The sequence below is a fragment of the Borostomias antarcticus genome (assembly GCF_949987555.1).
Source record: "Borostomias antarcticus genome assembly, chromosome: 5".
Classification (NCBI taxonomy): domain Eukaryota; kingdom Metazoa; phylum Chordata; class Actinopteri; order Stomiiformes; family Stomiidae; genus Borostomias; species Borostomias antarcticus.
Window position 1 is genome coordinate 29,565,023 of NC_140238.1, and position 27,183 is coordinate 29,592,205.

At 47.9% G+C, this 27,183-nt stretch overlaps 3 protein-coding genes across 4 annotated transcripts in view; 1 reads left to right on the forward strand and 2 right to left on the reverse strand.

Moving 5' to 3' along the window:
• Positions 1 to 748, forward strand: part of cacng2a (calcium channel, voltage-dependent, gamma subunit 2a) — a gene marked incomplete at both ends in the record, with an annotated part of 49,541 nt that extends 48,793 nt beyond the window's left edge. Inside the window, one exon of the mRNA XM_084437617.1 lies at positions 210 to 748. Within this exon, the coding sequence (XP_084293743.1) occupies positions 210 to 748 (539 nt within the window). The remainder of the gene's footprint in view (positions 1 to 209) is intronic.
• An 8,567-nt stretch (positions 749 to 9,315) lies between these two features.
• rpl3 (ribosomal protein L3) lies at positions 9,316 to 13,579 on the reverse strand. Its single transcript, XM_084437607.1, has 10 exons — positions 13,557 to 13,579; positions 12,731 to 12,923; positions 12,334 to 12,502; positions 11,794 to 11,929; positions 10,962 to 11,148; positions 10,369 to 10,529; positions 10,150 to 10,251; positions 9,943 to 10,038; positions 9,722 to 9,841; positions 9,316 to 9,435 (listed from the first exon to the last, which is right to left on the reverse strand). The coding sequence occupies exons 1-10, from the start codon at positions 13,557 to 13,559 to the stop codon at positions 9,391 to 9,393; spliced, it is 1,212 nt and encodes a 403-aa protein (XP_084293733.1). The 5' UTR covers positions 13,560 to 13,579; the 3' UTR covers positions 9,316 to 9,390.
• An 889-nt stretch (positions 13,580 to 14,468) lies between these two features.
• On the reverse strand, positions 14,469 to 25,196 carry slc25a39 (solute carrier family 25 member 39). 2 transcript variants are annotated; one of them, XM_084437609.1, is made up of 12 exons: positions 24,957 to 25,196; positions 23,706 to 23,811; positions 23,389 to 23,448; positions 21,343 to 21,393; positions 20,037 to 20,149; positions 19,865 to 19,932; positions 19,573 to 19,697; positions 19,031 to 19,204; positions 17,384 to 17,493; positions 16,496 to 16,577; positions 16,186 to 16,266; positions 14,469 to 16,069 (listed from the first exon to the last, which is right to left on the reverse strand). In XM_084437609.1, the coding sequence occupies exons 2-12, from the start codon at positions 23,800 to 23,802 to the stop codon at positions 15,951 to 15,953; spliced, it is 1,080 nt and encodes a 359-aa protein (XP_084293735.1). In that variant the 5' UTR covers positions 23,803 to 23,811; positions 24,957 to 25,196; the 3' UTR covers positions 14,469 to 15,950. The 2 variants fall into 2 exon arrangements, with proteins under 2 accessions (XP_084293735.1, XP_084293736.1); XM_084437610.1 differs by lacking the exon at positions 21,343 to 21,393.
• Between the last annotated feature and the right edge of the window lie 1,987 nt (positions 25,197 to 27,183).

The following is a 27,183-nucleotide window of genomic DNA, read 5'->3' on the forward strand; positions in this document are numbered from 1 at the left end:
CACACACATACATATACACACACACACACATACATATATACGCACACACACACACACACACACACACACACACACGCATACATATACACACACACACACACACATATACATATATAAACACACACACACACACACATACATATACACACACACACACCCATACATATACACACACACACACACCCATTCTCTCCTCCCACCCCCTCCAGGCCTGAGCAACATCATTGGGATCATCGTGTACATATCAGCCAACGCGGGCGACCCGTCCAAGAGCGACAGCAAGAAGAACAGCTACTCGTACGGCTGGTCCTTCTACTTCGGCGCCCTCTCCTTCATCATGGCCGAGATGGTGGGCGTGCTCGCCGTGCACATGTTCATCGACCGCCACCGGCAGCTGCGCGTGGGCGCGCGCGCCGCCGACTACCTCCAGGGCTCGGCCATCACGCGCATCCCCAGCTACCGCTACCGTTACCGCCGCCGCTCGCGTTCCTCCTCCCGCTCCACGGACCCCTCGCACTCCCGCGACGCCTCGCCCGTGGGCCTGAAGGGCTTCGGCGCGCTGCCCTCCACGGAGATCTCCATGTACACGCTGCCGCGGGACACGCTCAAGTCCGCCGGCACCCCCACCACCACCTATAACTCCGAGAGGGACCACTCCAACTTCCTCCAGGTCCACAACTGCATCCAGAAGGAGCTGAAAGACTCGGCCAACGCCAACACAGCCAACCGCCGCACCACGCCCGTATGAGGGGACCTGGCGGAGGTGACAGCCAGGCAAGACGGCTAGGGGGGACAGGGGGACCGGGGACCCCCCCCCCCCCCCCCCCCCTGCGTGTCTCATAGTCTAACATACCATCGGCCAGGAAGAGTGTCCATGTTTATACCGACTGAGGATCTTTTTTTTTTGTTTCGTTCAACTGCATGATTTCCCCCATCTGCCATTGCTACCGTTTTCTAACGGCTGCGCTGAGTTCCGTCGGAGTGAGTGGTAGAGCTGGGAGAACGAGGGCGGGTTGCCCAGGGGGTGCGGGGGGGTCTTTTATTTAGCGGGGGGTGATGAGGGTGGGCCCGGCCACCGAAGGGGGAGGGGTGCGTATGTGAGATGTGATTGCAGTTCATTCTTTCATGACCTTTCGGTTTGACCTTTGGCCCCACTGTTTGGGTGGAGCGACAGAACAAGCTTCCCCCTCCCTGCCGACCCATCGCTCACACATACGCCTCTTCAGTTACGCTCATATTTATTTGTTTCTTTCTCTTTTTTTGCATTAAAACTGTGAACTGTTGCAGCTTGGGATTCAGTAAGAATTAGCCCAATCTGTGAACTCTAACAAAGGTACTCTATATATGTATTACTTTTATAAATAAATTATTAAGTTAATAATCAAGAGATACAGACTTTACTGAAGCAAAAAACAAACAAGTTAACTAAACTAAGTGCTGTTGGCAACATGAGAAAAGACTCTTGTAGGATCTGCTGGAAGGACGGGCAACAGAGGAGGTGCTGTAGGTGTTCGACGACACAGCTGCTGACACACGAGGGACAGACGCAGACAGTCAACAGTAGAAAAATATCTATTCTTTTAATAGAACCTTCTCGCCTTTTTCTGAGTCCCTGTTCGCTTTCTTTTTTGGGGGCGGGGTCGTCACAGGAGCGTTGAACCCCTCAACAGAAACAACCAATTAACGGGGTCAAAGTTGACAAGAAGAAACAGACTCCAAACGCGACTTCTACGAAAAAAAGGAAGGAGGAGAGGGTAAGGAAAAGAAGAGGACGCCAAACACAAAATAAAAACTTGCTAAAAAAAAAAAAAGGCAAGCAACAAGTTAAATATGAAATAGTACAAGAGAAGCTAAGTGACTCACAATTTCAGAAATTAAATGCATGCTATAAAATTACAGCAAATCTGCTCTTGAGAAACTTAAGTTTTAAAAGATAATGATAATTATAAGGGGAAAAAAGCGAAGAAGCTAACGTTTAAAATATTAATGTTTTCATGTGTATTTTTCTCGTATGTTTTTTTATTTACTTCATTTTATTTTATGCTTTTATGAAACAAACCAAACAATCTACATTTAACAAAACAGCTTTTTTTAAATGGTTTGGTTTCTTACTTTATAAATATATAAATAAATGTATGTATGTATGTATTTAATTTTTCAAATTCACACAGCCTTAGTCATTTCTTTGTTTCTTTTGATTTTCAACGTGTTGTTCAAATTGAAAATGAAATCTTTAAAGGTGCCAAAACCGAATGATCCTATACGTGGATGCATCAAGTCCCGATGAATAAAATACAAACCCTAGGGGAACAAATCACCCTGTTTCTCTGTGTGTCTCTAATGTGCTGTTCAGCCACACTACACACCCTGGTGCATGCTGGGAGTTTCAGTTGCACAGCTTCTCATTATGCCTGTCATATGCACAAGACCCTTACTAGTCCTTTCTCACCACACCAGGCTCCTCAAAACAACACAGAATGCCTGAATCTGTATTTGTTTTTAGGTAGGGACAGGGTTAGCCTCCCTCAGTATGTGAGATACACCTATACTGGCATCTACAGAGACACCTAGAAGTGCATTTATCTTTCTAGGAAATGGTACTGCTGAAAGAAGGAACACAGACTTATAATAAAAGCAGGACTCTCATCTGAGGAGCTACAGTATCCATGTTAAACACCTTTCTACACGGCGGCACTAAAAGCCTCGCTTGTCAGTGTTTTCGGTCTTCCTGAGCTGAGTATGGGTGTGTGTGCATGTGTATGTTCATAAAACAGACTTATTTGCAGTGGTGAATAATCTAGATCTTTGCCATCACGGACCACGTGTGTGTCTGTGTGTGTGTGTGTGTGTGTGTGTGTGTGTGTGTGTGTGTGTTTTCCACCATGTGCATGGTTATGAATTCCTGTTCATAGTTCTGTACTTTCAGCCTCCCTAAATCTCTCAGTGCTGTGACTACACTCAAGCTAAGAAGCCAGCAGACTCGTCAGGAGAAGAGGAAAGACCCCCCAAACTGCTTCTATTAGACAAAGTGCTGAGATCTTCGCTCGCCGTAATCTCAGTTCACTGGCAAAAGCCTTCCTCCATAAATTGGGGTAGGAATATGTCAACAAAGCACTCTGTATGAATAGTGCTTTTTATGTATGTGCGTTCTTTTATTCAGTATTCATAAGCGGTGGCCATTTTCCAAGCCTGGGCTGCATTAGAGCCTAAGAGCTGGAGCAGTGTTTAGAGATAGCGACATTACCATAAAACAACAGGCACTAGCCCCTCAGATGTCAATCTGTAATATGTTTAGGAATGGATGTTCCCCCACTCTCTCTCTCCCTCTCTCTCTCTCTCTCTCTATCTCCCTATGTCCCTCCCTCCCGTCTCTCACGCCCTCCATCTTATCTGGCTGACATGCTTGTCCTTAATTTGCCTCTCCTGCACAATCTCTCATTCTCTGTTCCTCGGTGACTCACCCACTCACGTACCGTCTCCTCCCCCTCCTCCTCCTCCTCCTCCTCCTCCTCCTCCTCCTCCTCCTCCTCCTCCCCACCGCCCATCCTCCTCTTCTCCTCTCCTCCCACCCCGGTCCTCCTCTCCTCTCCTGTTGACTCGCGCTTCGCGGCGTTCCCGCTGCCCTCTTGTCCTCCATTCCCTCATCTCCTCAACCCGCCCCCCCGCCCCTCTCTCCCTCGCTGTCATGCATACATCTCTTTCACCCACTCCTCCCTCCCCTCCTCTCCTCTCTCCCTCTCTCTGCGTCCCCCCCCACCCCCTCCCTCCCCCCCCTCTCACTCTTTCAGGATCCAGGAAAGAGCCGGGGGAAGAGCTGTTGACATCACTGCAATCCAATTGACAGTATGACGGCGTCGGCGTCCGTCCATACGAGCGCACCGGCTCTCTGCAGGGGAGAGGGAGGGATGAGGAGGAGGAGGAGGCTTCACTGGCCCCCACGCTCAGCTCCTTCCAAGTGGATCCTCCGTGGCTCTCTCTGAACAGCCCTCCCCTCCCACCCCCTTTCTCACACGGTGGGTGGGGGCTGGGGGGGGGGCGGTCTTGAGTGGCTAGACATGCCCTTGAAGAGTCCGAGCCCTTTTTTCTGTTGGCAGTCTTAACGGAGCTGGACATTCCGCGGTGATGTCACGGAGGGTTAAGGGAGAGCCGGGCGCTAATGCTAACGCTAGCTCCGCCGAGCCCTGCGCCGCTGGCGTTCCGTTCGCTGCTGCTGAAGGGTACACGGTGTCACACTCTAATTGTGTGTGTCCGCGTGTGTGTGTGTGTGTGTTTGTGTGTCACGACAAATGTCCCTCCTTCAATTTCTTAACGCCCCCTCACTTGCCCCCCCGTGTCAATATCTGCGTCAATACGTGAGGAGTTAGCCTCTCACGTTCCTCTCTGGACCTCTCTCCCTCAATCTCTTTCTCTCTTCTTCTCTCTCTCTATCTCCTGCTCCCTTTCTTCCTCTCCTTCCATGGACCTCTCCTGCTCCCTCACTCTCTCTCTCACACTCTCTCACTCTCTCTCTCTCTCTCCCTCCCTCTCTCCTGGTGTGGTGATCAAAGTGCCTGGTGTGTCTCTGCAGTGCTGTGTGATCACAGCAGCAGTGGAGGGAGGGAGGGAGGGAGAGGGGGGGGTTGAGGGGGAGGAGAGGGGGGGGGGGGGTTGTCGAGCAGGGAGGCTGAGGAGAGACAAGGCCAGAGGAACACACTGTCCCCTTCTGGCTCGGAATACTAAGAGCAGATTCTCTGGCCTGTCTCTCTCTCTCTCTCTCTCTCTCTCTCTCTCTCTGTGTCCCACAGCGGTCTGTAAAGGTTACATAACCCCGCATCAAACCAACAATGACCTTTCTCTGACTTTATGAGGCACTGCTGTGGGACAGAGCTTCCCAGGGGACTCGGAGGCACGTCACCTGAGTCGTCTGCGGTTCTCCGGTCCACGAAGACGAGGCCGCCTTAACGTGAAGGGTCAGCTGAGCACAGCTGAACACAGGCCTGTGTGACCGGAGCTGCATTACAACATTAGATGTATTGTACCTGGGGTGGAAGGTCTCTGTGGTTTTTAACTGTGCAGTGTGTGTGTGTGTGTGTGTGTGTGTGTGTGTGTGTGTGTGTGTGTGTGTGTGTGTGTGTGTGTGTGTGTGTGTGTGTGTGTGTGTGTGCGAGATAAATGTGTCTTCTCGTCTGTGCTGACCAGAGAACAGTTGCCGACTGTTCTATTTTGGGGTCATGGAGAGTTGTGTTGCTACCAAGAGCTAAGCAAGGTTCACTCCCTGACAACACACCTGAAAAGACACCAGAATGTTCTTTAAGATGTGATTATGAACATTGTCGGTGAATCGCAGCAATCAGACTCTTTGTCACCGTGTAGAAATGACTCGGAGAACATGAGAAACTGTCACATTGTCCTTCGAATGAGCTGTCACATTTGATATGGAAAATATGGTTGGCCAGGCCTCCCACTCAAAAAGAAGAGTCAAACTGCTAGACACCAGACTAGAGCAAGAGCTCTGAGAGAGGTAGCCTATATACGATTAAGAAAATGGAACATTGCGTCCTGCCCTCTGGTGGCGATAAGCGTTACTGCACGCTAGCGCCCCTGTCCGCTCTGGGAACGCGGTGTCCATGGGAACGGGCTTGGAATACTGATGGCACAGTGCAGGGGTGCATTGAAGCTGCAGCCTGGCAGACGCAGGCACAGGCATGAGGTCTTAAAATGAGCCGTCCCCTCACACAGGATCCCTACCGGCTGTGAACACTGCTTCCTGTCTCAACGCTGGTTTGTGAGGCCGTGGTACTGTAGTTCTACTCCCTTTGCATGTGTTCGATAAGTGCAGGCGCCATTAAACATCTATCTCCCAAATAATTTACACCTAAAATATTCCCCTCCGCAATCCGCATATACAGTAGAGAAAAATAGACCAGCCTCTGCTACAGTACATAAACAAACACCTAATTACGCATCTACCCCAGTACATTCAGCGCAGCCTAAATGCACATGATTTGTTAGCGGTTTTAATGTCCTGCATCTCTCAGTGTTTAGTAGGTCCATCAGCGAGCTCCTGCTGGTAGCTGGCTGTTGTGGTCGAGTAGCGGACTGCGGAGCTTCGCTCGGCGCTGTAGCCAGGCCTCTGGCCTCAGTGCTGCGGTTCTCTCTGGTTCTGAGGGTGAGATGAACCCCAACGCCCGGTTCTAGTGTCAGACTGAACACGGGCCGTCTGCCTGAACACCGGCCTCCAGGCTGCGCTGTGCGGCGCCACAGTCGCTCCCCTCACCCTGCAGGGCAACACAGACTCTCTGACAGTCTGCCAGGCCAGGACGCCCCTCACACACACACACACACACACACACACACATACTACATGCACGCACACACACACGACACAGACACACACACACACACATACTACATGCACGCACACACACAAATATGACATGCACGCACACACACACACAGCATAAGTATACACGCACACACACGCACAAACACACTACATGCACGCACACACACACGCACAAACACACACGCACACACACATACTACATGCACGCACACACACACATGCACGCACAAACACACACATACACACACACGACACACACACACATACTACATGCACGCACACACACAAATATGACATGCACGCACACACACACACAGCATAAGTATACACGCACACACACGCACAAACACACTACATGCACGCACACACACACATACTACATGCACGCACACACACACATGCCATACACACACACACATACTACATGCACGCACACACACAAATATGACATGCACACACACACACACACATACTACATGCACGCACACACACAAATATGACATGCACGCACACACACACACAGCATAAGTATACACGCACACACACGCACAAACACATTACATGCACGCACACACACACGCACAAACACACACGCACACACACACATACTACATGCACGCACACACACACATGCACGCACAAACACACGCATACGCACACACAACACACACGCAAGACACATGCGTGCGCACACCCACACACGCATGAATCAAATGCTTGGCCATGGTCTGTCCCAGCCTGCACCCTGGTTACCTGGCTCCTCTCCCACTAGCAACAGCTGCTGCCTCAGGCCTGAGGGCCACTGGACTGGGGCTTCCACGGTGTGCCTCGGAAATACAGGCCTGGCATTAGCAACACACACACACACACACACCTGAACATACTGCTCCCTCACGTGTGTACTGAGTAAAACCTACATTCTGGACAGCAACCTGGTGGAACTCTACTCCTTCTCCCAGGAGACAGCAGTGTTGTAGTGTGTAGTGTTGTAGTGTGTAGTGTTGTAGTGTGTGTGGTGCAGAGGCCTTGTTTCACGGGACCAGGCCTCATTAACGAGCACACAGAGGTGCTGGACATCAGCTGGAGAGGTTGACGCAGAGAGACCAGGCTACCTGACCTCGCCCACGTGGGAACAGCGGAGCGAGGGACCATGCGTGTCGGGTTCGCTCTCCTCACGTCGGAGGTTTTGGTAGAGGGGCGGCGGCGGTGTGCGACCGGGCTCCGCATCGCTGCGCTCGCCTGGCTCCGCAGTGAGGGGGGGGGGGGGGTCGGCGCCTCCGGGGGGGTTATTACATAATAGCGGGGGGGGGGGGGGGGGGGGGGGGGCATATCCACGGTCGCGTCTCAGTGGGCTCGCAAGGACACACCGCTCCGACCCGCCTCCGTATCTCAGCCCAGAGCATGTGGCTGTGGGTTTCGCTACCGGGGGAGGGGGGGGGGGGGGGGGTTGATTCAGAGGGTCCCAGTTTGGAGGGGGGGCCCACGAAACCAGCCCACTTTGAGTTGGGATATTCTCTACTCACCCTGGACCTCAATGACAAAAACTGCTTTGGTGGTTGAAAATGCCCAAACTCTGAAAACGCTACAATAAAGAATAAAATGGCCCTGGAAGACTTTGGGCTAATAGGAATGAGCTGGGGACCTTGAAAAAGCCTCATGAAAATCCTCATTTTTGCAAAGAGTGCGAAATATTATGCAGAGATCTCTCTTGACGGGCGTTCTGAGGGACGCCTAAGTGGCCTGCTTGGCCCCCTCACAGTCCTGCTCATTACCTGCTGAAGTGGAGGTGAAAGCAGTTTTGCGGCGATGAGTCAGAAAGGACATCGGCGAGGCTTAATTACCGAACGGTGTCTGGGAAAGTTCCGACTGAAGTCAGCCAAATAGAACAAGAGAACAAGGACGTGCGGCTATTGAAACACGCCGTGTTAGCTGTATGGAACAATGCCTGCATTCGTCTTTATATCGACGGCTGTTATCAGTGACACGACACCAACTCTTTGATTTGTAATAAAAAAGTAAGATGTAGTACTTCAACCCTGCAGCTAATCCTATGATGTCTGACCACTCAAATTAGACATTTTACATTTCCATCCTGTGCAAGCCATGGCGAGTGGCCATGTTCATGATTCAGATACATGGTTTATATAATTCAATACCATTATGTATAATTCTACCATGTAATACTCTAATGTATAAGTCATTGACTTTCAAGTTCCCTTCACATTCTCACTCAGGATATGGTGGCAGGTTGTATCTATACATGCTGTAACATGGCAGATCCCAGTGTATCCCCTCAGAACGAGTCAGCAGCAGAAAGGATGAGAAATCGTACAGGACGTAGGCTACGACCTGTTTCTCTCTACACGACCCTTAGCATAGCAACTACACACCGCCGGGTAAAACTCGGTACACAGGGCCTACAAACTTTTACATCCGCCCTCCTCCCGAGCTCAGCGGTCCCATCAATGTGAATCAGGACCCAGGGCTGTACACCTCCTCTATACATTATTGACAGAGCTGTCATCTGCAGCCTTCAAACACGCTGACACAAGCAAAGCTACAAGGCCACCACTGACCTGGTACCAAGATTTCCCCTCAATAACCCCCTCAGGGGAGGTGGCCTCCACTCTGGCAGGTCTATATGCAAGAGAGCCGTTATCTGACAGTCAGCTAATTCTAATCATGTCGACCTTGTCAAATTAACATCCCAGGTACTAACACTTGGTAATTGTGTAGCACTCATACCGGTATATTTAGATTTCTGCAGAAATGTGTATTTGCTACTATAAATTTGAATTTAGTTCCAACTGTGGCCTTGTTAATTTCCTACTTTAAGGAGTAGCCAGATACTCAGCTCCAATGCAAAAAATATTTAGTAGACCAACAATTCAGCATTTAGTCTTTGTCAGGGTACTTATACATCAACAATTTCCTCCCCGTGAAGTACTCATCTCCCACTTTCAGTTCCAATTTCACAAATGAGACAGGTCTTGACTTTTGGCCCTTTTTATTAAACTGCAGTATTGTATGAGAAATCACACCACCACCAACAGAGGTTAAGGAATTCAGGCCGTCTCCTCCTTGGCAATGCGGTCCTTCTTGAGTGGTCCCTGTACAGAGGAAGGAGAGATGGTCAGTTCTGCTGGTAAGGGACCAGGGGGTAGTGTTCCCAGAGAGTGAACAGGGAGTCGGCACAAAAGGGCACCGCTCCCCTGCCTCACTGGAAGGATTGATATAGCACTGGAATGGAACCCAAATTCACACTGAAAATGAACCAGGTTACGAACAGTGCAAGACAAGTAGCAAACGTGGACTGTCATGAATTATAGCTAAACGACTCGTGGCATGTTCTATGGGTGCTGTATGATCGCAATGTTTACACGGTACAAAACATACCATGAACGCCTTCTTCTCATCCACCGTCTGGAAGCGTCCGTGACCGAACTTGGATGTGGTGTCGATGAACTTGAGGTCGATCTTCTCCTGGGCACGACGGCTTGACTGCACCAGCAGTGACTGGGGGAGGGGCAACAGATTAGATTGACAATCCCCACCAGGACAAAGAACCAGCTCCTCAGAACTTTTAATGTGGTAGTGTGCAGAGTCCTGTTCCTTACCTTGCGCAGGGTTAGCACCCTCTTCTTGGTCCCAATCACACAGCCCTTCAGCATGACGAAGTCGTTGGTCACCTCTCCGTAGTGGACGAACCCACCCTGGAGGAGAAACACCAAGGTTAGCCGGTAGCTTGTTGCGAGGGGCAAGGGGGGGGAGAGAGATGACGTTTCACGTTACAGAATCTAGGGGTGTGGCTCAAAGACGCTCACCAAGGGGTTGATGCTCTTGTTGGACAGGTCGTACTCTGTGGAGGCGTTGTTCTTCACCAGCTTGCCGTCCTTGGTGTGGTAGCCCTGGCCGATCTTGTAGATCTGGAAGGCGGGGGTGGAGAGGGTGAGGCGTTAGGTTGAAGTACCAGCAACAAGACGGAAGAGAAGCATCTCCTCTGCATCGGTACTCCCCGTTAACCACAGCATTCAGCCTCTTACCTTCTTGTTGATCTCCGTGCGGTGGTGGTAGCCCTTCTGACCAGCACGGGCCACAGAGAAGGCCACGCGGGCAGGATGCCAGGCGCCGATGCAGGCCACCTTGCGCAGACCACGATGGGTCTTACGGGGGAGCTTCTTCGTGTGCCAACGGCTGGTGACACCTGGTGGAGAAGAGGAACGTTGAGCGACGGAGCGCATTGCCAGAAAGTTGGGGGTGGCGTTGCGAGCGCGTGGTACACTATGCGGACGTCATGGTTTAATCGTGTGGTCTCAGAAGGAAGGCAGCATGGAATGTTTCTTCATGCGTGTCAGGCGTCATGCCTGACGCAGTTTTCCGTGGTCTCTTCACCGACCCACAGTACCAAATCGCTGCCGCTCTTAATACCATTACTAATGCATAGGTTGCAAAACTCGGAATATTCACAAAGCTTAGAATTAATGGGCATTAACTGGAAATTAACAGGAATAAATTCTGTTTTCCAGTTTATTCCCATTAATTCCCATGGAAATTTACTGAATATTCCTGAATTTTCCAACCCTACTAATGCAGTTCCGGAACGTGGTTATAGCAGAACGCACGGCTCGTTGCTTACCCTTGTATCCGTGACCCTTGGTGACCCCGATGACGTCGATCATCTCGTCCTGGACGAAGACGTTGGTGATGGCCACGGCCTGCTCCAGCTTCTCACGGGCCCAGTCCACCTTGTCGGAGATGGAGCCTCCGTTGAGCTGCACCTCCATCAGGTGAGACTTCTTCTGCCTCAGGGGCAGCAGGCGCATCTGGAGGGGAGAGGGTTTGTGTGACTGCTAAACTCGAGACTTTGGTCGGGTATGTTTACGACAATAGAACCTTGGTGATCCGAAAAGTCCAAGTCAACTGAACGGGTGTCACTGGGAGTAGCCGCCAAATTGAACATTTTACCGTTGACGACAAAATGGCTAGCATAAAATGGCTAGCATAAAACACCAAGTATAGTTTTATTCTTTTATTATTATTTAGTATTTATTGCAATTTCAATGCATTTCCGATTGTTATTGATGCATTTATTATTGGCGTTAACAAAATGATCGTTTTTGTGTATTTTTGACATGACGCTCAGAGATCCGAAAGACCCTCATTCCCCATGGGCCCGGATGTGAGGTTATTCCTTTATTGGTCACTGGGTTGCACTACAAAAGTATGGAAAAGCCAAGAACCTACAAATGTACCAACTTCAGTACATGGCGCTATAGGTTTTAGTTACAGTACAGTTAAGCCAAGCCGAAGAACAGTTCAGGGTCACGTGGTCTCAGAAGGAAGGCAGCATGGAATGTTTCCTCATGCGTGTCGGGCGTCATGCCTGACGCAGAGTTCCGTGGTCTCGTCACAGACACCTTAATGGGGGGGGGGGGGGGTTCTGTTTGCAGCCGAACCAGGAAACTAACCTGAGTGTGGGCGAGGATGCGGATGACCTGGCAGTACTTCTTCATGGAAGCAAAGTCCTTCTCCAGCTGCTTCTTGCCCTCGTCATCCTGCCACTTCTTGCAGTACTTGGTGAAGGCCTTCTTCTTGGACTTGTACCTGTGAGCGTGCAACGCGACCGGGGAGGGTGCAGAAGAGGCACACGCGGGTTGGCGCAGGTCCTTCATAACCCCGAAGGGCCAGCGGAAGGACGCTGCGCACAGGCTGCTCGCCCCCCCACCTTCCTTCACCGAGGTCAGGGGGGCATCGACAGCTCTGAGGTAGGTTTCGGCTCATGGCGCGGTTTCTAAGAAGCCCTTTCCACCGGCCAGAGGAGCCCGGAGCTCATCAGGGCACCAGGCACCTGAGAGGAGCTGCCACAGGAGGGCACCGGAATGTCAGACTTGATCAGCAAAACACAATTGTTTTACACACAAGGCACTAACATTCTGCTCCAAGACTCATGCTCACGTACTAGAATGAAGTCAAAATGTGTAAGAGGGGCTGATTGCACTGTGTCTCACCAGTTCTTGTAGAAGCGACGCTTGCACTCGTCACTGACATGCTCGGCCATGATGGTCTTGAAGGAACGCAGCCCACGTGGGGTCTGGACGTAGCCCACGACACCAACCACGATCATGGGAGGAGTCTCGACAATGGTCACCGCCTCCACCACCTCCTTCTTGTTGACCTCTGTGGAACAGCAAGTCCAATAATCAGTAAAATAAAAAATCACCAGCATCTTTGCTTAAGCTTCTACAGTGTCCAGTTTGACATTGACTGACTCAGTGCTCGACATTCAGCATGGGTTGTAAACCCAGTATGTCCGCCCGTCGAGGGGATCATCACAGGCAGAGTAAAAGACCAGAGCACATGTTAAAAACGCATGCATTGAAAGGGCCGTCCTGGTCTGGAACTCACTTGAGCCGGGTCTGTCGACTTCACGCACGATGTGGGTCATGCCGGCCTTGTAGCCAAGGAAGGCAGTCAGGTGAACTGGCTTGCTGGGGTCATCCTTGGGGAAGCTCTTCACCTTGCCACGATGCCGCCTGCATCTCTTGCGGGGGAGGAATCCCAGGGATCCGTGGCGCGGAGCCGAAAACTTACGGTGAGACTGTGGATTATAGAAGGGAAGAGGAAATCAAACATGTGCTCTAGCCAAGTGTTTCTAGTGTGCGCTTAGGCGGCGTCATACGTCAGAACTCGACATTCAACAGAGACAGCACGAGGCGGTCTAGTCTGTCCGCCCGTCGAGGGAATCATCATTCATATTCTGTAGCTCTCATTAAACATTTGGGTAGTTGGCCTATATTGGACATAGGTAGCTAGTGCGCTAATAAGAGGAAGATAATATCGAAGAGGAGTCAGGATAGGCCCGCCTGTGAAGGGCTTCCATCCCACGCCTTGCCTAAATTAAAAATGTCCAGTCACGACATCAACCGTTACCTAACACAGTTTTACAAATACGTACAATCCAGACATCACTGCATTAAACAAACGGGACAATTGCACAGCGAACTAGTTGGCTACGTTACGAATGCTCGCCGCAGCCATTTTGACCCATGCTACCGGTATATAATCATGAACGGCTTTGTTAACAATCTGTGTATAATACACAAAACTACAAACACGTGCGTGTGTAGAATAAGTACACGATGCTCTCTAAAGAAGTACAACGTGTAAAACTAAAGGATGGTTTGGATCCAGGCAGGATAAACGAGCGTCCTTGCTAAAGAGGAACACTCACCATTTTGTCTCCGATCCGATTGAAAGAGACTTTGGGAACGGGAACGTTTCCTATTTATAGGACAGCACCCTCGCGTGATATCGCGTGACCTTCTCTGGGTATGACACGCCCCGTTAGTTTAATGTTCTACTTTAACCACTTGGTGTCGCTGTCTCACTCGCTATAAACCTGCAGGATCTTCACTGAATGAATGTTTGATAGCTAAAATACCAATTACTGTACACTGACACACTTGATAATATTCAACCAAAAGTATTAATATACATTTACCCCAACCACCTGTAGTATATTTTTATACTGTATCATACTGTATTACATCAATCATACTGTATTACTCTCATGTAGTAATCATTTTAGTAGAATAATGAATAAACTTCACTTTAGTAGGAACTGTGTTATAAGTAGTTTAACATGTGAGCAAAGCAGATGTCCCTGAGTAAACATTCCTTTGTCTTGTGTCAATAAGATAGCTGAACGGTCACCTCTGAAGTGAGTATAGCCTACAGTCTGTAACATGATCCTAGGAGGACACAGGAAGGACCCAAGCAGCCCGTGTGTCCGGAGGGGGGCCAAAGACCAGCTGACACCTTGACCAGTCAGAACATCAGTTGACCGTTTGTGACCATATCTGTGTTAATGAACATTCCTTGTACGCAAATTTGTTTGTCATGTGATACCTGGCCTGAAGCCAGGACATATAAACTGTGAACCTTAGTATTTGCCTAGAGATTCGGCCCTGTGTTGAGCATGCTCAATAAAGTGATGATTAGACGTTTTCGGCCTCCTTGAAGTTCTGTTCCACACAAAGATGATGCTTTTGAAATACACTGCACACCACCCAGCCAATAATAACCCATATAAATGAAAGTAAACTGTACATGACATAGCATATGAAATATTTATTCCATACATACAATTGAGGTTGACAAATATTACATAAATTACATTTCAAAAGGTGATCATACTTTCAATAGTTCAGTAGCCCATCACTAGATGATTTGCAAGGGAGGATTCGAATATCACATTAATGTAGGCTACCAAGTAGCCTATGCAAAATGCCCTTTCCAGATCTCTCCACCTCTTATCTGACAACACCTCTCATGTCCTCTTCTAGAGGCACAAATAGAGCATATTATTTCAATAGAACTTGAACTGTTGAACTTGAAAACTATTTGTACTGTGCTTTCCTGCACGTTAAAGGCATACATTTAAACAGGCATCCATTTAATCATATAAAACTATTAAAGTAGTAGTAAAGGCAAAATGCATGTTTAGCCCTGTTAAAAGGTTACTTATGATCATATACAATGGTTCAGATCAAAACGTTGAACAAACTAGCACTTTTGAGAACGTCTGATAATTGCTCTGGTCCATCCACATCCATTGTATGACCAAAACAGTGGTAGAGCAATTACTTCTCAAAACTGCTAGTTTTGTCAACGTTTTGATCTGAACCATTGTATATGATCATAAGTAACCTTAAAACAGGGCTTAAACATGCATTTTCCCTTTACTACTCCTTTAATTTAAACCCTTGGAAAATGTTGTAATTTCACAGTGGTCATGCAAGTGCGAACAATGCTCAAATCTGTTAGACAGTGAAGAACTTTGTTCCTTATGCCCCATTCGCCAAGCATAAAATCAACATCATGAAAAATTCCTTTGCGATCTCTTACCATGCCTGTGGTGCAGACTAGCAGGGATTCTAGATTGATTGGGTGAATGGCAATAGCCTTGTCTGTTCCCTTTAGCCAGGCCAAGCTGGGTCGACCATGCCATGCGGTGAAATGGTTTTCGCTCAGGTGCATTCTCAGGTTTGAACAGCAGAGGGCCCATCATGGTCAGATGATGCTGTCGCAGTCAGTGAGTAATGGCCATTGTCATCATTAGCATCACTATGTAGTTACATAATGGAGGCCTGTTTTACATGAACGTGTGCTTTGGTGTCATTCCCCCCTGTAAGGCACCAAAAAAGGTTCTGAGTGTTGCCGTTAAGTTACTGGAAATGGCTGAAACTGTTCAAAAATGAATAGTATTACACCAGGCTCTGCTGCTTAGCCCGTTATAGTTGTAGAATTCATTGCCAAATAGGCACTAACTTCACATTACAATGTCAAGTATTCATTTTCAACTATCAAACACCCCCATAACACACATCATCCGTTTCAACATGTGACATGGCGGAGTTGTGAACAGCAGCTTCACTGAAATGTGGGCCCATAAAGTCAATCTCCACGTCTGTCCGTACCGAGGAACCGATTCCAGAGTTCATCATCTTGCTCAAATGTCTTTCAGCCAAGACCTTCAGAATGGTCTTGTTGTTCTGTGTTCATATTGCTAATAGTCTTTTCCCAGCGTATATCAAAAGGAGGGAGCGAACGCTCCTGTTCCCACTTAGCACGCCTGCTGAGCTTGGTCCAGGTTCAGCTTCTGGAAGAAGGTCTTTCCAAACTCATAGGTGCTGATCATGACAGCGCAGGCTGGGGCCACTTTAATCACCCGAGGCAGGAAACCTGAGAGGAACACACAGACTAGTCACTCAAAAACATCAACTTGATACCATTCTAATACTGAAACTATATGAAAGTAGATCAATGTTAGAACATGATATGACTCCCGCTGGGCTTACCTGCAAACAGGCCCCGGTACCCCGACTCTGACCAGATGCTTCTCATGATGTGCCAAGTGGACGTGGGCTTCTTCATGGGAACTATGAGGGAGGAGAGGAGAGAGAGGGGAGGAGAGAGAGAAGAGAGGGATGGGATGAGAGAGTAGGGAGGAGAGAGATGGGAAGAGAGAGAGAAGCTTAATTAGCAGTCCCGTACAACAGAAGGCAGGAAAATCTACCAGTTAAACAGAACATCATCTTTACTGCAAGGCGTGTCGCCAGACTGGCCCGTAGCCTGACTGACCAGAGGAAGACGGCTGGGCTCTCTCACCTCCCAGTACCTCCATCTCTCCCAGCTGGACCTGCCTCCGGGTCTTCACCACATCGAAAGGAAGGGTCAGGACAGCAGCCACCTGAGGAAGACACACACACACACACACACACACACACACACACACACACACACACACACACACACACACACACACACACACACACACACACACACACACACACACACACACACACACACACACACACACACACACACACACACACACACACACACACACACACACACACACACACACACACACACACACACACACACACACACACACACACACACACACACACACACACACACTTTATCAAGCTAGTCGTACGAAGTGTAATCAGCATGTTCAGTTAAATCCCAAAGACTTCATCATACTGCTCCACCCAGGGGGGAATGATGACTCAGCAGCTATTACCTTGCATTTTAAGCAAAACAACACATTTTTCTACTTTCCACTCACTTCCGGATGGATTATAGCTTCCTGGTCTACCTCAGACGTCAGATAATGTACTTCAAATACATAGTTAAGTCCGAGGCCTTTAAAAGGATTACCTTTGGTTTAACTCATTATGTCAGTGGTAAAAAAGTAGATAACAAGCCTGTTACAAGTAGAACAATGAGGTCTCCCATCCATGAGAGATAACTCTTATCATGTCAAAGTCTCTATTGACTTTGCACTAAACACACTTTCCCAAAATACCTGGACTACAGTGAACAGCACTGAAGCGGAAACAAGTATTTGCTACCATCAGAATTATCAGAAAGTAAACATCTGACATCCTCTGTTCCAGGTTGTTGTTGTTTGTTGAGTGTTGTTTGTTGAGTGTTGTTTGTTGAGTGGTTGTTTGTTGAGTGGTTGTGGAAGTGTTCAGTGATACTCACAGCCCCAGAGACGGCTCCTGCAGTGAAGCTGATGGAGAAGGAGGCCTGAGACACACAGCGCTGCTCACACAGCTCGGCCTTCACCAGCTCATAGTTAAACCAGTACAGGGCTGCACACACACACACACGCACACACATGCACGCACACGCACGCACGCACGCACACACGCACACACACGCGCACACACGCACAAACAAAAAAACGCGCGCACACACACAAAAAACACACACGCGCACATACATACACACACAAAAAAAACACGCACACACACACACGCACAAAAACGAACAAAAACACACACAAAAAACACACACACACACAAAGTCTTTATTATGCGAGAACTGTACCAAGCAGTCATTGGAGCTTGGCGTACTTCTTTGGAGAACATCATGTACTTATTCTACACACTTCTTTAGAGAACATCATGTACTTATTCTACACACTTCTTTAGAGAACATCATGTACTTATTCTACACACTTGCATATCTGTAGTTCTGTGTAATATATGCGTGCGTATCTGTAGTTCTGTATATTATATATGCGTGCGTATCTGTAGTTCTGTGTATTATATATGCGTGCGTATCTGTAGTTCTGTGTATTATATATGCGTGCGTATCTGTAGTTCTGTGTATTATATATGCGTGCGTATCTGTAGTTCTGTGTATTATATATGCGTGTGTATCTCTAGTTCTTTGTATTATATATGTGTGCGTATCTGTAGTTCTGTGTATTATATATGTGTGCGTATCTGTAGTTCTGTGTATTATATATGCATGCGTATCTGTAGTTCTGTGTATTATATATGTGTGCGTATCTGTAGTTCTGTGTATTATATATGTGTGCGTATCTGTAGTTCTGTGTATTAAATATGTGTGCGTATCTGTAGTTCTGTGTATTATATATGTCTGCGTATCTGTAGTTCTGTGTATTAAATATGTGTCCGTATCTGTAGTTCTGTGTATTATATATGTGTGCGTATCTGTAGTTCTGTGTATTATATATGTCTGCGTATCTGTAGTTCTGTGTATTAAATATGTGTGCGTATCTGTAGTTCTGTGTATTATATATGTGTGCGTATCTGTAGTTCTGTGTATTATATATGTGTGCGTATCTGTAGTTCTGTGTATTATATATGTCTGCGTATCTGTAGTTCTGTGTATTAAATATGTGTGCGTATCTGTAGTTCAGTGTATTATATATGTGTGCGTATCTGTAGTTCTGTGTATTAAATATGTGTCCGTATCTGTAGTTCTGTGTATTATATATGTGTGCGTATCTGTAGTTCTGTGTATTATATATGTCTGCGTATCTGTAGTTCTGTGTATTAAATATGTGTGCGTATCTGTAGTTCAGTGTATTATATATGTGTGCGTATCTGTAGTTCTGTGTATTAAATATGTGTCCGTATCTGTAGTTCTGTGTATTATATATGTGTGCGTATCTGTAGTTCTGTGTATTATATATGTCTGCGTATCTGTAGTTCTGTGTATTAAATATGTGTGCGTATCTGTAGTTCAGTGTATTATATATGTGTGCGTATCTGTAGTTCTGTGTATTAAATATGTGTGCGTATCTGTAGTTCAGTGTATTATATAGACACAGCGGTGTGCAGAGAGGCGGTGGGCGGAGCGACCGGTCAAGCTCACCTGAGAAGGGCACGTCGCGCAGGACGGTGGGGCCCCAGCCCCTCCAGAGGGACCGCACGCCGCCCTGGGCCACGGAGGAGCGGATGCACGCGCCCAGCTCGGGGTAGGACAGCCGCTGGGACTGCATCTTGGTGCGCACCAGCTCCAGAGGGCTGATCACGCTGACCGCCCCCACTGGGAGGGGACGAGAGGAGGACCCACGCCGGGTCAAGGGGGGTGGGAGGGAGGGGTGCGAGAGACGGATCAAAACACAGGACAAATGAGGAAGAACTCTTACACACGCACTATGCCACTTTGCACATAGTAATATTATGCTTATATATTTTTTAATGATTCCCTGTGCTGGTTTTAGGAATGTACTGTATGTTGTTGTGTTGTGTTAAATTGTGTTGATTGTTGAGGCAGTCTAAGACGATTTTCTGTCACGACAGACAATAAAGTTTTCTGAATCTGAATGTGTGTGTAGTGCGGTATTACTGTACATTGCGAGCAAAACATGGCGATCGACCCCTTCGGTCCCCGCGAGGACGCGGTAAACTCACGTCTGGCGAGAGCACCGGCCACCAGGGGGGTGTGGCTTCCCTGGAAGCCCAGGCCGTAGCACAGGAAGTCCTTGAGCTGGTCGTAGCAGGTGAAGTAGATGACCGTAGCGGGAACCGCCATCACCCTAACACACAAACAGAAGGACGAAGCCCCGGCGGACGTTAGTAAGAGAAACCCGCTGGAAGACGACGCCGTGATGGCGATTTTTCAAACGGACGCACTAACTTAAATTTAAGTTAAATTGAACTAAAACTTAAATAGTTTGACCTGATAGGAAACGCGACCACTCACAGTGTGGGGGGCAGTCCGCTCCATAGCGACCGGATTCCCTCGTGACGTGTGATCTTCACAAACGCGTCCTGTGGGGGGGGGGGAGATAGTGGCGGCGTGAGGACGGAGGACGGGGGGGGAAGGCGACTGTGTTTTTGCGAGAGGGTGAACGTCCGGGGGCCGGAGCTCTTACCAGGGTCCCTCTGAAGTGGGTGGGGGTTTTGTACCAGCTGGTGCAGCTGCTGGTCCCGTTCTGGCACACGTAGATGTGGTCCATCAGACCGTTGCAGTACAGGAAACACTTCCCTGTGACGCACGCGCGCACACACACACACAAACACACACACACCAGACTAAGGTCACCAAAACAGGGCGGCACTACAGTAGCTAATTCATTACTGTAGGGCACAGGATGATCTGAACTTAGTCGGGTCAGTCAGAAAGAACAGGAACCATTGTCAAACGAAGCATCTACTTGCCCTCAGGTACCGTAGGACATTTTGAAAGGGGGAATTTGCGTTCGTAGTGGTACACCGCCTGACTAATCCTAAAAGAGGACTGTTCAGTGGATGTGTGGGTAACCCTGACCCTGCTGGGATAATAATAACAGCGATGGGGACGGCCATGACCGAGCAGACACACAAGGCTTCTCCTGCTCGGCCTTGCCCTACGGGCTATTTTCAGGTACTGGCAGAGGTTTCACACAAATGTCTATAAGCAAACAAAAAACACTCTCATTGGCAAGCTAGGTTTTGCCATCAGGTGCTACGGTATACCAAACCTCGGAATGGATTTGACATACTGCATGGTAGGTATTCTATTTGTCCTGCTTTTTGTTTTAATGCTTTTAATTTGTCCTGCTTTTTGTTTTAAATGTCTATAATGTCTTGCTTTTTGTTTTAATGCTTTTAATGTTTCATGTAAAGCACCTTGAATTGCCCTGTGGCTGAAATGTGATATATAAATAAACTTGCCTTGCCTTGCCTAGGTAGGGCATTCGCTATTCCATGCGAGTATAAATGTTGAAAAATGCCATGAGCAGACTAGGCGGCCTTTGGCATGAAATGCCGTTTCCGATTCGACGGTGTAGCAGAGAGGAGAACCAGGCCGATGCAGCCATAAAACCCACGCCCTCATCTGCCGAGCCTGGATTAAGAGGGCAAACCCAAATACCTTGTATCAACCCAACCCTAGTATCAACCCTTGTATCAACCCAAATACCTTGTATCAACCCAACCCTAGTATCAACCCAAATACCTCGTACCAACTGTCAAAACTAATCACCAGTGTCCTCAATTGACCCTGCTCAAATCCATTGGGTTAGTGGGGGCATATTAGGGTTGACTGGGTGTTGCTGTGTTTATTTTCCAGGAAACAGTGTTTGTGTTGGCTGGGCATTTAGGTAGACTGTGCAGAGCGGTGCCGGGCACGGCGTGTATTAGTCTGCTGAGCTAATGCAGCTACGCTACGCTAATGCGGCTACGCGGTCTCATACTCACACTTGGACAGGCGCAGGACGCCCCTCCAGGGAGCAGACTCACAGGCTAAAGCTGTGGTGAGCAGAGCGGAGGCAGGAGAGATAGAGACAGAGGGAGAGAGAGGGAGACACACACAGGGGGAGAGACACACACTTGAAGCCGTTTTTTCCACATAGAATGTACGAACTCCGGACAACGTGCGGAGAATCGGGTCCGGACGTTCTCCGGAGTTGCCCTTTCACACGCGCCGCACGCGACAGGAGATTGTCAGACGCGTTCTCTCACACGCCGAGTGAGGGATGGCCGATAGAAGTGTCGTCAGCACGTCCGCTCGCTCGCGGTGAATGAACTCTCTGGACGATTGATGACCCGCTCCATTCACACAATTGGTTCAGTCGGAAGTTAGACAGAATTGCTACAAGCGAGCTGGGAGGGTAGATTCTGGTGCAGCCGTTTCGGACATTTGCATCCTCACACACAGCTCCTCTGGGTAATGTAAAGATAAGTTTAGGTATTCAGTACATGTGTGAAAGGCCTGAGAGAGAGAGAGAGAGAGAGAGAGAGAGAGAGAGAGAGAGAGAGAGAGAGAGAGAGAGCATCTAAGATACACATGCCTAAGCAGTGAGCAGGCAGAAGCTGGCTGAAGCGTCTGGACTCCTTGCATTACTGAAATGCAGGGAGGTGCAGGTGGCAGTAGTCTGTATTATCAAGGGGAAATGGAAGACCGCTGGACATATAAAACATAAACAACGCGTTTGTTTAGCTATAAATACAGCACTCAAAAAACGAACTAATGACATTTTAAAAATACAGCACTTTCGCTCAGCATAGACGGTAATCTCTGAGGATGTCGACTAAATTATGTAAATTGAATAGGTATGATAAATTGAAATTAGCACTGTCGTTCTCAGCCCTGGCTCCTTGTGTGGTAGAACAGAAAACACGTAGGCGAAAGATAAGGAGAAACCGCACGAAATGGGTGAAAGCATGCAGGCATGATATACCTAGACAGCCTGGATGAATGTATGTATACATGTATACTCCTAGACTATTTATCTAACTGTATAGTTATATTTATATTTATACTGACAATGTATGTAGGTACATATATATACTACCGTATCCTATTGTATTCTATACTGCAGTTACTGTACATATGGATGTTTATAGTCCCTGATATCCCCTTTTTATGCTGCTACCCCCTTATCTAATGTCTTTTTTTGTTACTCTGTGTCTAGTGTTTCTTCCATTTCAAACTGTTCTGTAATTTAACTGCTAAAACGGCAATTTTCCCCCTGGGGAGTTCTTATCTTATCTTGGATCCTACAGCGACAGTCAAGGAACTTTCATGAACTTGTGTCCAGAGCTAGAGATAAGATAAGATGAGCTAAGATAATTCAGCTCCACGAGATGAAGGAACTAGTCAGTCCACTCATCCAGAGGCAGAGAGGATTGTATCTCCGCAGGTGAACGTATTTGCAAAGATATTTCGCTTTTTCCCAGGTTTTTTTGTCACCGTAATGGTAGCCATGTTTAATATCACTGGCCTGAGTTTGTTTGCTTTCGCTTCCGTGACTTCTCTAAGCCAATCAGTGATCTCTCTTTTTCCGACGTGTCCGCTCACTCCGACGCTGATTACACACGCTCAGATGTCCCGCCTCGTCACGGAAATTCTCCGACGTAGCCAACGCTGCGCGGCACACCGCGCCAACTCGAGTCACCGACACTCACGACGCTCACGGACGTTTGCGACAGACGATTATCGGCCTGTTGTGTCTGGGGCTTTAAGACGCCTCACAGCTGTAATGGCTTACGTGCTTCGTGAACAGGGCCTCACACACCAGGGTTAAAATGAGACCTGCGACCACATGAGCACACAGGCCACTCGAAGCCAGGAGACAAAGACACAGGCGGCTTTAACAGGGTTGGGGAGGGCAATGACATGTGCTATGACAGTTTGTGTTGCGAGGACGGCGACCTATGGTTACTGATTATGAAGTCACCTCTGGTACTATGACCCGCCCTGGGCAGAAGATAACCTCAACCAGCGACGGGTCCTTCCCCTACCTTGATAGAACGGCGTCTGCTGGGCCTGTAGTCTTGTTTTCACAACGTCCAGCGGCGTGACTGCAGAGACAGGAAAGATATGATTACACTGATCCGATTGCAATAAACATGGGTCGCTACAATGAAGAGCACGCTTGTGTGTGTGTGTGTGTGTGTGTGTGTGCATGCGTGTCAGAGAGGGTGTTACATAACATTGACCTGTAAATGAAAACATCTTCTTTCAGGGTAAGCGAGTCGTAGCAACTCACATTACACACAGCTCGGGCTGATCAACGTGAGCTTTTGTTGCGTCTCAACTCTCCAGAAGTGATTCTTACCGAAGACTGATGTGAGAAGAGCCCCCGTGCCAGACGCCAGCAGCTGTTGCAGCGGTGTGATGGCAGCCACGGGGCCAGGGACAGGCCGCTCCCCCATCCTGACCACCTACGACCGCCACGGAAACAAGAGGCAGACACACATCAGCCTCAAACACACTAACGCGCTATGAGATGTGGATGCAGGGGTTGTGGGGAGTAAGTCTGTCTCAATACCACAGGGTGTTTTGAGTTAAATATTAGGCCACATCTGTGGTTTTGGACTTCCCTTCCCAGAGGCTTGCTTAACTTTGAGGCCGTTACCTAATATCTCTCTCTCTCTATCTCTGTTATGTAAAGTAAGTCCAGCAGGGAGTGAGGTGTCAAGGAAAGTCAAGAGCTGAACATTGGGTTAGAGGTTACTAGGTAGGTCAGTGATGAGTTTCTTGAAACCTGCAGTTGCGCGACACATGCCAGATAACTGCAGCCCCTGGACTGAACACAGACGCCAAAGACAACGCCGCAAAACTAGTGCCCTAGAGAAAACACTGGACACACGCAGGAGAGAGCAGCGGATACCATCCACACAACGCCTCAAAAACATCCACACAAACTTCACTTAATCATGGGTCTGCTTTAAAGAGGGGTTAGGCTTATAGTTGAGGTGTATTCAAAGACCAGACAGTACACCCATGCAAGTTAATAGGAGGGGTGAATAATGCAGCGCTTGACACGCTCAGATAACGTATCTGCTGTGTGCATGTCCCCTCTCTCCTCAGGCGCTTGACTGACTCCCTGAAGACATGACTGATACATCAGCATTAATGTATGGCGACCCCCCCCACCCCCCCAACAGCCGTCATAATGTAATGTAATTGCAATGTGTCTTCACATAGCAAATTAATTAGTCATTCTTCAAAATGCAGCTCTGGTGCATTGTTTGTGTGGAGGTACTGCATACCACTGGCATGGACCTTCATTTCCAGTGCTTCCTCGCATCGGTATCTGAGTTTTTGATCCAATGTGCTGAATGTGTGAAAAATGTTGATTCACTGACTGCGGGGAATGAACCTAGAGCATAATCCAACATGCTGCGATGCAGCTATACGTTCCTACCTTCCTGACTGCCACCAGCACTCCAGCCTTAGCTAGCTAAAACGTTTGCCAATTGCAAAACCAGCCTAATAACTTAGCTAACGTTAGCTAAAATAAGCTAGCTAGCAGGTTACATTTAGCGTTCTGTTGTTAGCTACTATCTGCATAAATAGTACTTACCTCTATTTTAGCTAGCAGTCTGTCTGCGACGTTGACAACCCGACGTTTGGTTCATAATTGTAGTATTCGATCGATTAGCACAGTTAACGTACTAGCTAGCTAGCTAGCAGGAAAGCTTGCCTTGATGAATTACCATGCTGATTGAACCTCCGCGACACACGAGCGAGCTACCTAAACTAGCAGGGGATGCTATCACTAGCAGACACTGTCAGTTCGTCCTTCATACGCAGATGTCTTGAAAAAAAAAACACTCCAGAGCGTGACAGTACTCTAGACTTTAGAGGAGGTCCCCACTTAAGATAAAAATGCCCACTGCGACACATGTCGCCTCACTGGTCATCTCGTCACACAACATGAACTGGAACTAGAGCACCCCCTAGCGGTGAATGCGCCGTCTGACGCACCTGAGAGAGACGCCATGGAGTATAACCAGGCCAGGTCCAGCCTGGCTTGTGTGCGTGGCTGGCTTGTTTCTGTTCAGGACTGGTAGGACGGAAGCTAGTCATGCCACTGAAATAGCCATGGGCGATTTTATAGGGGGGGCAGGGGCAAGTGCCCCCCCTGATTGGCCAGCCCAACTCTGCTCAAATTCTTTAAAAAAATATTAAAAAAATAAATGTAAAACTAATTAACACAATTATTAAATAAATAATTGTGGTTTGTACCAGTTTGTGTTAGGTTATCATTCATTTTAAAAGTGTATTTATTACTTAAACTAGGCTATCTTAAAATATATATATATACCTCAACTATTTCCGGTTTGATCTGTTACCGCAAAATGAGATCTGACTGTACTGCTCAGTGCTCAACAAGCTACAACTAGCCAACCTGCTCACAATGGCGAAAAGAGCTATAAAAACAATTGACCACTTCTTCATTTAAAAAAAAAAAAACTGGCAATGCTAATGAAGAAGCTACCACTCGAAATGACACCGCAGCAGGTGCAATCGAATGCAGAAGTGCTCCAGAGGCTGTTGAAACTAGCACTAGCACTAGCAACATCACCATCGGCGAGGAAGCTAGCACCAGCAGGCAGTTGCAGTTTGATGTTGTGATGTTGGGTATGGCCTAGTGCTCGGTCATAAAGTCATATTGACATGCTCGTGGTGTCTAGATGAAGTTTGATGCGTGGTGCATATTGAATTGTCAGACGGATTTCTTATTAGCATACTGTTCACAACTGGCATTCTTTGTAAATAGATGGGACGGGACGGCAGAACAGTTTTTTTTTCTCATGTCAAAATGTTGCCCCCCCTACTCTCAGAGGGTAAAATCGCCTATGGAAATAGCTGTGAATTGAAATGACATGAAATAATGTCTGATAAATTAAGATAGGTCTTGTCGCCTGGACACATCAGTTCCAATGCTTCCAATGCTAATCCTGCACAATAAGAGCGAGATAGCCAGTTAGCTCGTGAGCTCACAACAACTAGCAGCAGCTTCCATAACATTAATGGTAGCGGTCAGTGTCTAAAGCAGTACACTGATGATGCCTGTAACGTTAGCTATTTTGCTGCAATTGGTTCAACTTCTGTTTCTGGACAAAGGTAAGGGATAAACCTAGATAACACAAGGCTAGCAGACCTACAGCGGGTCCCCGATGGACGAGTTAGCGGAACTCCGGCAGAATATAACACAAGGCTAGCGGACCTACAGCGGGTCCCCAATGGATGCTCCACCACCATTCCACCGGTAGTGAAGACCCTGTTTCTCTAGCCCTCTCAGGGGCTGATTTGTGGGGTCCGTGGCGTGGACAGTGGTGTGGTGGCAAGACTCTGCCCCCTCACGTCATATTGGGTCGGGGGCTGTGGACCCCTCTATAAACCCTTTATACACATTATTTGACCTTTCAATTCTCTTCACTTACATAAACAGACAGTGAGTGTGTGGTCTCTGAAATAATAAAGAAATATAATGTATAACTAACAGAAATACTTACACAAATAAACTACATAGCCTAACTCAAATACTCATTGAATTGCTGAAACTGAACAAGGAACATCTATCTGGGTGTTTTCAAACCTATTTTTCAAGATTCAAGAGGAATCGGAACAAAATTGATACAATGTTACAACTATCCTTCCAGTTTGTGTTCACACGGCAGAATACCCAATCAAGACAGATCTCAGTTATGAACTCGCCTCCAACACGCTTCGCTTGCAGACAGCCTTCTGATTGGTCAGAATAGAGGGGCTCGCGGGATGTTTATTTTCAATAGAAGAATAGA

Coding starts and splice junctions, on each gene's coding strand:
- rpl3 (XM_084437607.1), bottom strand. Junction 11,149..11,793: donor GCATCCTCGCCCACACTCAG/GTTAGTTTCCTG, acceptor TCTCCCCTCCAG/ATGCGCCTGCTGCCCCTGAG. Junction 9,436..9,721: donor ATGAGAAGAAGGCGTTCATG/GTATGTTTTGTA, acceptor TCCTCTGTACAG/GGACCACTCAAGAAGGACCG.
- slc25a39 (XM_084437609.1), bottom strand. CDS start 23,802: ATGGGGGAGCGGCCTGTCCCTGGCCCCGTGGCTGCCATCACACCGCTG. Junction 21,394..23,388: donor GCAGACGCCGTTCTATCAAG/GTAGGGGAAGGA, acceptor TGCTCACCACAG/CTTTAGCCTGTGAGTCTGCT. Junction 16,267..16,495: donor AGAGATGGAGGTACTGGGAG/GTGAGAGAGCCC, acceptor CCTCCCTCATAG/TTCCCATGAAGAAGCCCACG.